Source organism: Solenopsis invicta, chromosome 13, assembly GCF_016802725.1.
Source record: "Solenopsis invicta isolate M01_SB chromosome 13, UNIL_Sinv_3.0, whole genome shotgun sequence".
In the NCBI taxonomy this organism is placed as follows: domain Eukaryota; kingdom Metazoa; phylum Arthropoda; class Insecta; order Hymenoptera; family Formicidae; genus Solenopsis; species Solenopsis invicta.
The window spans coordinates 7,385,945-7,398,044 of record NC_052676.1 but is presented as its reverse complement, the minus strand read 5'-3'; the positions used below and the strand labels follow the sequence as shown (position 1 = coordinate 7,398,044).

Below are 12,100 nucleotides of genomic sequence, written 5' to 3'. Positions count from 1 at the left end.
GAAATTGGGCATAAATGAAAACAGCTGCCTGAACCGATACGAAAACGGCTACTATTTCAAATTTTGTAGTTTATAAAAAATATTTTTAGGTATACATTTTTAAATATAGCAAGTAACATGCAAAAAGTTTCAAATTCTTACCTTTTTCTATCTGAAAAAATTTTGAAAATTATCTGATTTTCAAACAAAATAAGTAGAAGCTAGTTTTAATGAGTATTGCTATTATTAGCACAAAGCTTACGTAAGAATGTAGAATGACGATAGATTTCCTTTTCTCAACATCAGCATTGGCAACGTTTGAAGTCAATATGTTTTGCATTTAATTAATAGCAGTAGCTATCATAAAAACAGAATCTTGTATTTTTCCAGTACTTAGTATCAGATTCGCAAATGCATACTCAGTCAGTTTTGCAGTGTTCGATCATACAAGACATAAGATCATCTTCGAGACAGTTTATTTTCTCGTAAACAACGTAACTTCGAAAATCTCATATAAATAGTGAATTGAGAATCAAAAGTTACAATTTGTGCATACGAATTTTCTGTGATGTTATAAACTATAGAAGTAAAAAAAAACGAATTTAAAAATTAATATTTTTATCAACTCTTGCTTAACATTTTAAATGAAAATTCTATATTGTTACATTTCAGAATCAAAATGGTACTTGCAGAATTAATCGCGGTTTTTATTGGTGTTCTGAGTATTGTGTACGTCTATTACAAATATGTGATATTTAATTTCTGGCGCAAGAAAGATGTTTTTTATGTTGAACCCGTTGTACCAACTGGAAATATAACTGGAAAAGAGCACGTAGGCAAGTACTTTTGCTTAATATAAGCTATGTGAATATATTGTATTTACTTCCTTGAATACAATTTTCAATATTTTTTATTAATTTCTTTATCTAATTTAAAAAAAATTACAAAAATTCATAACATTTAAAGATACAAAAAGATTAAATAAATATTTAACACAGTTTGAAAGTAATAAATGATGCGTATAATTTATAATAATTTGACCAAGTTATAATTGCTAACTATACATTAAGATATAGTTTATTTATTATTTATTTTTACAATTATTAAAAATTTAATTTATTTTATTTTCAAGATTTTAACAATTTATATTAATGTTTATAGTATTTTTACATAAAACAGAAAGTCACAGAATTAAATAAAATGAAAGTTTTATCAACAGGAGTATTTTTCCATGATGCATACTTAAAATATAAGGGACATCGCGCTTTTGGAACGTATACATTTTTTAAACCGAATTTGGTAATCGCCGATCTCGATCTTATACGAACGGTGTTAACAAAGGAATTCCAGTCTTTTCATGATCGTGGAATGTATTGTAACGAAAAGATTGATCCATTGACCGGCCATTTGTTTCTTATGCCTGGAAAAAGATGGCGAAATATGCGCGTCAAGTTGACACCCACATTTACTTCAGGAAAAATAAAGCAGATGTTTGTTATAGTAAAGAAGTGTGGTGAAGAACTCGTAAAACATCTGGAGAATAAAGCTAAAATGAGAGAATCCATCGAAATAAAAGATATATTAGCAAGGTAAATCATTTTTAATGAAACTGTTATTTGATCAAAATTTTTTAAACGGCAAAGAATAGAAACTTCTATACCTTTGAAGTTCAAAATTGGATGATTTGACAACAAAATTCAATTATTTTTTACAAGAAAAGTTTTTATAGTTTTTCCGGAATAGGAGGATCTTATACATATATGTATATGCTTTTGAAGCATTAACATTATATATTCCGGCTTTATGATTGTGTTTCAAGTTCGCCGAATATGTGGCGCGTAGTTTGAATAGATAGGAAATTGTAAAAAATTATTATTTAGTATTAAGAACCGCTGTAACACAAGTTTTTTAATCTTATACTTTTCTAAAAATTTAAAAACATTAGAATAAATATGTTTTTTAAATATTTTTTTTTTAATATTTGTAGTCTTACATTATTATTTCATTCTTATTTGCAGCTGCTTTTCTGCTATACCAATATTTTTTTTAAGTTTAAAAATTTATTGTAGTGTATTTTCAACTTAGTTTAGTACCGGTCTTTAGAAAATTCCATAAAGTTTACTTAAAATTTATTAATAATTATATGTCTATTTTATCAACAGCTACACAACAGACGTAATCATGTCAACGGCTTTTGGTGTCAAATCGAACTGTGTTCAGAAACCGAATAACGAGTACCGAGTCCAAGGAAAAAAAGTCTTCGATATAAATTATATTAAGCTCGCTCTGGCTATGTTTGCACCGCAAATCATGGAATTCTTTTCTATTCCTATCACACCACAATCAGTCACCGACTTTTATATGAAAATGTTTCAAGAAGCTGTGGAATACAGGCAAGCTCATCATATCGTCAGACATGACTTTATGAACTTGCTCATACAACTCATGGAGAAAGGCTATGTTGATCCCGAAGATGACAAAAAGACCATCGACGAATCATGTAATATACATAGTTTACTCTTATTCTTATATTAATAACTTTACGATATCGTAAAAATATACATATCTTATTTCAAATATCAGAACTAATAAATTAAATAATCAAAATTTTTTTCTGAAAACTTTTCTTTCTACATGAAAACATTAACAAAACTTATCTTATTTATCCACAGCAATCGTAAGTAAACTTACCATGGCAGAAGCTACTGCGCAAAGTTTTGCCTTCTTTGTTGCTGGCTTTGAAACTTCCGCGTCGACAGCAACATACGCTTTATACGAATTAGCACAATACCAGAATGTACAGGACAAGGTTAGAAAAGAAATTGATGAAATGTTAATTAAACATGGTGATCTAACCTACGATGCCATAAACGACATGACATATCTTCACAAAGTAATGAATGGCAAGTATACATACATGTATATTACCGCAATGTGCTTCTACATATTTAGTAACGTTATTTTCAACAAGGCAGTAAAATTTTTATTACCTCGCTATTTATACGTATGTTCATACAATTTGTATGTATAGAAAAACTGTTTCTTCTTCTATTTTCTTTTTATTTATTACAGAAACCTTAAGGAAATATCCATCTCTTCCTATCTTGAATCGAATTTGTACCAAGGAAATAGACCTACCGACTACAAACATTCGCATACCAAAGGGAACACTAATAACTGTACCGGTACTTGGAGTGCATCGAGATCCGTCGATATATCCGGATCCGGATAAATTCGATCCTGAGCGCTTTAACGTAGACAAAGTAAAAGAAAGGCATCCTTACGCTTATATGCCATTCGGAGAAGGTCCACGAAATTGCATTGGTGAGAATTTACGTGACAATTGTAATCTCTACGCCGCGCCGATGTCGCCGGGTGCTGTGTAACTTCAGTTTCGATCGCATAGCCGAAACATTAAGATATACGTATATACGTCCAAGTATATTGCATATTGTATATGCAATGTATATACCCGTGATGTGTAAGGTATATGCAAATGTTACTGCAAGAACGTACTTTTACACATCCTTTGTATGTACAAAATGGTATTTCTATGTCTATGTATATACCCACAAAACGTTATGACATGTATCATGTATATACCCTGTACGTTCATCCATGTATATATTTGCATAAATATTATATTATTACATCATATATTTTTAATGAGTAAAACAATATTTTTGTAAAATTTAAAAAAATATTTTTTGTAACAAAAATATTTTCGGGAATTTTCTCTCGAAAATTCTCTAGCGGCCATCCATCCAAGTTGTAACCACGGTGATGCTTGATTTTTACGACTAGGCGATTACTGCGAACTGGATCCCTCGTGATGATCTGTGAATATTTATGCTAATATTTTTATATAACTGACAGATTAGATAAATATATATTATTAAAATAATGAACCGTGTATAATTAAAGTATATTATTTATATAAATATATAAAATTTTAGGTTTTTTTTTTACAAATGCGGAATAGCATCTGGAATAATTTTTCTGTTATTTGTTTAAATATGAAAGCAAAGAAATGTGTGAATATAACATAATAATTAAATTTAATATAAAAGAATTTTTATTTAGAGAACATTCAAAAATATTGTTTGCTCATTGGGACGTAAATCGAGGGTTTTTTATCCATGAATTTATTTTATTTATAAATAATATTTATAACAAATATAATGTATCTCAGGACTCTTGAAATTCGAAACAACACACAATTAATAAGGCTACTAAGAGCCACGTGGATATAAGTGCGCATTCACAATTAATAAAATGTTCATATAATTATTTATTTATTTTGAAATAATAAAATCACTCAAACAAACGTTTCGACTCGCTTAGGAGTCATCTTCAGCGTATTAATACAAAGAATAAAAAATAATTATTGGAAAAACATTATTACACATATTAAGCACTACATTCAAATAATATATGAAATATATATACATTCTACAAAGAGTTTGATAATGATTTTTATCCACGTTTTACCATAAGAGATAATTTTTTATTGCATATAAATTACAGTGCAGTCGCTAAATTATGGTTAAAGGCGCGCACTTATGGTATAACGTGGATACAACCGTTGTCAAACACGCTGTATACAAACTATTATTTTCACATTATGGAGAAAAAATACAAAGAATGTTTGATGTGGGGATTATCGGTATTGTTGCGCAGCTTTTTGCCATATAAAATATCTACACAACACGTCACCAAAAACCATTAAAAACAGAAAACGTGTACAAAATAGATTTCTGTCTATTATATCTGTTTTGCATTTGCTTCTTTCATATTCCATTTGTTTACCATTAAAAGACCATTAAAGTGCTATGTATAACTGGTAATGTGTACCAATAACAATAAAATTAATAAAATAGTATGTACATACGCATGATTCCAACGACAAGCAAAAATATTCTTTACAGACAAAATTACGAGAATACTTTAGAATAGTTAGACAAAATTTTTCATAAAATTTAACATTATATTGATAAATGATGTATACATTTTTCTAACACATATAAGAAAAATAAATAAATTTAATTTATCTTTCCATTTCTTCTAATGCTAATTATTAAAAATTTTTTTGTAGTTTCTTTATTGTATAATTTTTATATTATTTGATGTTATTTTAATAATAATTTTGGAATCGATTACGTAAACGTTTTATGAATACAATTCAATAAAATATATTTAATTTAAAATTACATTTAATTACATCATGTTAATTTAATTATTTTTTTTTCTTTTTTTTTCTCTTTACACTTTCACAAAAATATTTCAAAAATATTTAAATATCATTCAAAAATATTAAAAATCATTTTAAATTTGTATAATCTTTGTATTGTAATTTTCATATATTAAAAGAATCAATAAATATTCTTTAGATACTAAGTGAAAAATCTTTGCTAAGCCATTTATGTAAATGTTTCGCAATTGTCAATCATTGGTACTATTAATATTTTTAATTTTCAGGTTCACGATTTGGCTACTTACAAATGAAAATTGGACTTGTGAGCCTTCTATCGAAATACAAATTCAAACTTCATTCCCGAACCCCGGTACCGCTTAGTTTCAGTGAGAGAAGTATAGTTCTCACAGCAAAAAGTGGTATTCATCTGATTATCGAGCCACGATAAAGTTATGTCCTTGAATTTTTGTTTGTACAAACTCTAATCTTTTAACTTATGCCATGAATACAAGACATATATGTTAAAATAGCAATTAGATAATAAGCCAAATCTATTTTTTATTGTATATTTGTTCTTCTCACCAATTTTTCTTATTTTTAGACTTTTTCTTAATTATTCTTGTTTTATTTAACTCCATTTTTATAAAGTAATGATGTCACTTTAAAATTATTTAATATTACTTAATATTACGGCTCAAAGTCAAACAAATTTTAAATTTGTGTAAATCGTACTATAAAAAGTTATTTGAAAAGGTTATTAAAAAAAATTTTTTTAGTCAAATATATTGCGTTAAAATTTAAATTTAGAAAATTGAATGCATTGGACATAAACCTTAATAATGTGCAAACTTTAAAATGTTAACTAAATGTAATAATGGTAAATTTGCGTATTTGAAAAAAAAAACCAGATATAAAACATGACAACGAATAGAGATACATAATACAAATCAAATAAAGTGAAGAGAGCAATTTCACCACTATACAAGCTCACCACGCACCAACAAGGTATTCACCTCTTTGAAGTCTTTAAATTTATCTAACAGATTAAAGTATATAAGGTAAATATTAAAAATAATTTTGTTCTAAAATATTCTGTAAATAATTCTTTGTATTATACTAAGCATCTTCTCTGAGTACTTCTAAAATATGATAACAAATATTCTTTGAATGTTTCTGGAACATTTAAATGGTCTGATTTTTATATTCTATACAGGATGATTATTAATGGTTGTACCCATTTTTTACAATAGGAGCATAATTTACCAACGCATTTATAATTTCTATTATAATAATACATTTCTAATGTAATAATATGCTCTTACGGTAAAAAGTAGGTACAACCATTATTAATTACCCTGTATGTATAGTTATAAAACATCCTTTAAAATATTTTTGAATATTCTAACATTTTCAACAAATATTTTGTTATAGTCTAAATGCACGGATTAAACCTGGCATTTTCGACATAACAACCTATCGCTGTATTAGAAATGCGAGATTATTACATATTCTTGAGCTACGTGCGGGCTTGTGACCATGATGATCGCGACAACGCTAAAAAACTGACCTTGCATGTTATCATATATGTATTTAGCTCGATGCGCGAAAGGATGAGAACGAGAAAGTCTATAAATTCGGCTGCCTAATTGTCGGCAGCGACAGTTTCGTATCAAAGATCAAAGTGTATTGTCGTTAAATCTATGGTGACATTTCGTCATTTATTTCAAAAGACAGTCCTTTATTTCAAGCAGAAACTTTTTTAATAAATCTTCTACTCAAGTTTTTAATCTTCTTCCGTTATTTACATTTTTTCGCAAGATGCAACGTGACATCTGTGTGTAACTCATCATTGAGAACTTCGAATATTTATACCATAGTTTTTATCAAGAAAATAAATAGTCGTAACGGAAGTAAATTACAAAAACGGGGAAGAATAAAGTTAAATAAATGGAAAAGTGATAGTAAGTGTTCTTCGATCCATCTATCTTCTCCTATCAGCAATCTCTTCATAGGCTCCAACCCTTTAGGCACACCAAATTCCTCCAATTTTCTTATGTTGCACCAAAAGGTATAATTTATAGAATGTTTATATAATGAATTTGTGTTATTTAGACTTGACAAAATAACGATTTGTTAAAATTGACAATTTTGCGACTATCAAAGCACGAAAAAATTACATTAAATAAAAGAACGCATTTACTGTGAATTTTTTCAAGAATTAATGTTGTCTATAAATGTAAAATATATAAATTTAAAATAAATGTAATACTAGTGCAAAAATATTGGTTTATTGTGAAATAGAATTTCAAAAAGGGATAAAAATGAACGGTCGTAGAAAAATATTGGGAATAACCAAAACAATTTTATCTACCATTTCTGTTACTTTATAATTACACACAAAAAAATTCTGTAAATAGACAACTTTTATTAGACTGTTTCTTACGAACATCATTTTTCTAATGTAAAATTTATCGTAATATCTGCCAGTAGACACACTGTAAGAAGAGCAATGCCAGAAACTATCAAGACTTTTGCACTGATTTAATAATCAGAATCTTCAAAAAATTTTAAAACGTTAAAATATCTCGAGAATAATTTCTAGCAATTAAATATATCAGAATAAAAGTTGTAGAATTTAAAAAAAAATGTACCTAACGGTGATGAAAGTTTGATTTTGAGTAGAGTCTGCAAGATTATATAAAAATCAATTGAATTTCTTAAATAAAGCACCCGATTTGTTATTGTATATACTTATAGCTTGTTTTAAAATATTTCCAAAACATAATAATCAGAGGGATCTGATTATAGATTTGAATCTCGGTGCTTCTTTTCCTCACTCCGAGCGCCGCACGCAACAGAGCCGATTACACCAGTAACGGTGTAATTTTAATGTAGTAAACGGGATGCCACCGCACGCAGCCATATAATTAATATTTCTTATTTTGTGTAACAAATTTATTATAATGTCTAATAAAATACTTCGATAAATTGTGGGATTTAAAATGTTAGAATTCGTTAAAATCTCTTTGTAACGTGAAAATGTATATTCTCAGATGATACAATGAGTGCATACGTGAAAAATTTTGTAATTGTTTTGACCATAGAAAAACGCATTGACATCTGGCTGTCTACATTTAAAAATTTATATTACGATTTTTTGTTAATATTCCTTAACAACACATGACATCTTATAATATTATACGAATATTTGTGTGATGTATATTTCTGCGATATCATGTGCTATTAGGGTTGTGACCATTTATTATCTTATCTGGAATGAGAATTGCTCATTATTTTTCTATACTTTTAAAAAAACTTGAAAAAAGGTTCGTAAAGTCATCCTAGATTTTTTTAATATTTAATTATATCGCTGAGATAATAGAAATAAAATTGTTATTAATTTTATGCAAATTTGCAAGATCATATTGGTCAAAACATTGATAAACAAACGTCAAAAATTTTAATTAAATAATTTATTGCAGTATTTTGTCACTTTCACGTTGGCTGCGTTAAGCAGAAAACATCAGCTTAATTTCCAACTGTTGCCAGTTGCACGCTATTAATCGCTTTGCGCTTTTCAAACACATTTAATCAGCTGTCGCCATTTTCTCCAGCATAATAATAATATGCTGATTAAGTGCAACATGTTGTAATCTAATCTATAATACTAAATTTCAATTGTCACGTCGGCGTTAATCGGAATTTTGGTGTCGTGTGGCAAAAATACAGTAGCAATTTTCCTAATCGTTATTATTTATTTATTTATTCTAATCGTTATTCGAAAAGTATATAGGTTATGACAAGTCACATACTTGCGCTAACGCGTATGTTTCAGAAAAGTGCGTTCGCCAGAAGTTGTACGCTGCTGGTAGCGCAGTATATAGCGCTAGCTTACTAAGCTGCTTTTTCTGCTGAATGCAGCCATTGTAACATCTCTAAAAAATATTAATTTTTTGCGATGGTACCCCCATTTGCCCATGGTTAGACAGATACAACGCTGTCGATAGTTAGCCTTTCTTCTCACTACACTCGCCACTCGAAGTAGAGAAAAACGCCATCGAGATGCAATCACTAAAAATAACGTATTTTATCGTTAAAAAAGTCTTGTTTTATTAGGCTTGAAAGCTACAGTGACACCGACAGTAACTTTGTATCGGATTTACACACATGATACAAATGTAAATCCGTATGTATGTCGAAACCGTCCAATTAAAACTTAAAGATGATAACCTGAAGCATGTGCCATCATTAACCCACTTCGAGCTGGGTTTAAACTTATAATCAAAAACACTATTAGAGACTAGTAACAATTCAAACGTTTTGTAGCGAAATTCCTGAGTTTTTAACCCAATTTATAAAGGTCATTAACTTGTGATGAAATTAATAAAATTCAACACTAGAATTTCAATATTTTTGTTTAGTAAGTTTTTATAAACAAAAAGAAAACATTAGAATCCTAGTGTTGAATTTTACTAGTTCCAACACAATAATTAAGTTCAGGCCTTCATACATTAAACTCCAACAATTATATTTTTAGCGTAAGGCTTACGTAACAATGTAAAACTTCGATAAGTAATACGTTTGTTTTTCTCAATGCATCGGCACTGCTAATCTGGCTTGACATTTCATTAGCATCAAAGTATGTGTTCATTATATAAGCATAGTAATTTTCCTAGATAATAAATTTAAAACAAGTGCCTACGCAGTTAGTTTCTTTACAATGAATTGATTGTGCACGCGACGGCACATTATACGTTCTCACACAAAGTTGCACGCAAATCGAAGCATATATTCGTATGTTTCCGTTTAATGGCAAACAAATTTCTAAAGACAAAAAGTCTTGTGTGAATATATTTTAATATATATCCTTTAACTTTGTGTGAAAGGGAATTCTCTCATCGAATTTTCGAAAATCTTATACGAATAGTGAAATACGATTCATAAGTTATGATTCATGCAAACAAATCGTATGTGTTGTAAAATATAGAAATAAAAACGGAATCTTTAGAAATTAATATTTTTAAGAAACTCGTTTAATATTAACGTTTTAAAAGAAAATTATTTATTATTATTTATTATCAAATTCGAAATAGTACTTGCAAAATTAATCGGCGCCGTTATTGTTGTTCTTAGCACATTATCTACATTTATTATACATATGTGACATTTCATTTCCGGCGCAAGAGAAGTGTTTTTTTTTATACTGAATCCGATGTACCAAGTGGAAATGCAATAGTTCTTGTAACTAGAAAAATGAACGTGAATAAGTATCATTATCTAATACTAACATGTACAGTGTAAATATATGTTTACTTCTTGTATACATTTTACATTTTTTATCAATTTTAATCTAATTAGAATTGAAATTACAAAACTGAAAATAAAAGGAGGTACTTAAAAAAAAAAAAAAATACTAATAAACACTTAACATACACATAATAATAATACGATAAATTAAGATAATATACGCAAAAAAGTTTCATTAACTTTATATTTATATCTTCCAAATTTTAATTATTGCTTATAAGTTAAAACGATTATATTTTATTATTTATTTTTATAGTAGTTACAAAAGGTCCTGCACAATTTTTATAAGAAAGAAACATTATCAGTCAATTTACTCCACCAATGACGATCAACTACAAAAATTTATTTTTTTTTATTATCAGCGTTTTTTCATAATATCAACTTATTTTGAAGAAAAACAATAATTTAATTTTAATCAATCGCTTTCATTTTGTAAAACATTCAGTATAACGTTCTATAGATGAAAGAATATAATGTACGAAAAATGAAACTGACGTAAGACACACATCCCTTGATAATAACAACTAAAATAGGTATTTCTTGCATATGGGTCTAATAATACTTTTACAAATTCCACAAACAGGATAAAAAGAATAAAAATAGCTGAATGATTTTTATCTAATGATCACATTATTATCGCAAAGCTTACGTAACAATGTAATCTCTTTTCGCTTCGAGTGTCTACTCGCTTGACGCGAGTTGCGATTACACCTCTTGATACTAATATCAACAGAACTGTTTTTTTTTCTATACACCGGTAATGCAAACGTGACTTGGAACATTCAATATGTTTTACATTTAATTAGCATCAAAGTCCATGATATTATATGTATAAACATGATCACAGAATTTTCCAGTCAGTCGATTTTCTTGTAAATGACGAATTTCGAAAATCTTACATGAATACTAAATTGCAAATAATAAACTACGATTCGTGCGATTTGTTGTAAACAATAAAAGCAAAAAAAAGATTTAAAAATTAACATTTTTATTAAATCTTGCGTATATTAATGTTTCAAACAAAAACTTTTTTTATTGTTACATTTTAGATTCAAAATGGTATTTCCAGAATTAATTGCGGTTTTTATCGTTGTCCTAAATATAGTGTACATTTATTATAAATACGTGATATTTAATTTCTGGCGCAAAAAAAATGCATTTTATGTCAATCCCGTTGTACCAATTGGAAATACCTATAACACCCCTTGTGATTGAAAAAGTGAGAGTAGACAAGTAAGGATACTTAACGAAAAATTGTTGGATTTACGAAGAAGAAATAAACCGTTTATTCTTTCGTATCTAATTTATTAAATCAACAAGGATGCAAATTACATTCGTAACGCGGGACAACTTTCTTTATTGTAACAAGAACAAAAGAACTGATTGCTATGAAAGAATAAATGTTTCTCGCTATATCTCGATATCAGATATTACATTTAATAGATCGGTTTGTTACATATAACGTATTCCTATAAAAATAAAGTTAGAGTAAAAAAACACATCTCTTGATAATAACAATAGAAAATTATGATGTATTTGACTGCAACAATGCTTTACGAATACAATCAACGTAACACATATTCGTTTCAATAACGTTTTATAAACATTTGTACGGAAAGT

General features: G+C 28.1%; 1 protein-coding gene across 2 annotated transcripts; it reads left to right on the top strand.

The window, feature by feature from the left end:
* Nucleotides 1-383: 383 nt before the first annotated feature.
* LOC105203236 (probable cytochrome P450 6a14) lies at nt 384-8,167 on the top strand. 2 transcript variants are annotated; one of them, XM_011172010.3, is made up of 7 exons: nt 384-565; nt 652-815; nt 1,199-1,568; nt 2,142-2,479; nt 2,652-2,882; nt 3,052-3,303; nt 5,458-5,621. In XM_011172010.3, exons 2-7 carry the CDS (start codon nt 659-661, stop codon nt 5,619-5,621), a joined length of 1,512 nt encoding a protein of 503 aa, XP_011170312.2. In that variant the 5' UTR covers nt 384-565; nt 652-658. The 2 variants fall into 2 exon arrangements, with proteins under 2 accessions (XP_011170312.2, XP_039312729.1); XM_039456795.1 differs by lacking the exon at nt 384-565 and having other exon boundaries at nt 659-815; nt 5,458-8,167.
* Nucleotides 8,168-12,100: the final 3,933 nt, after the last annotated feature.

Bases quoted from the DNA above. Each gene is read 5' to 3' on its own strand.
- LOC105203236 (XM_039456795.1), top strand. From the start codon at position 659: ATGGTACTTGCAGAATTAATCGCGGTTTTTATTGGTGTTCTGAGTATT. The intron at 2,480-2,651 runs GTAATATACATA...ATTTATCCACAG, and splicing joins AAAGACCATCGACGAATCAT to CAATCGTAAGTAAACTTACC. The intron at 2,883-3,051 runs GCAAGTATACAT...TATTTATTACAG, and splicing joins TCTTCACAAAGTAATGAATG to AAACCTTAAGGAAATATCCA.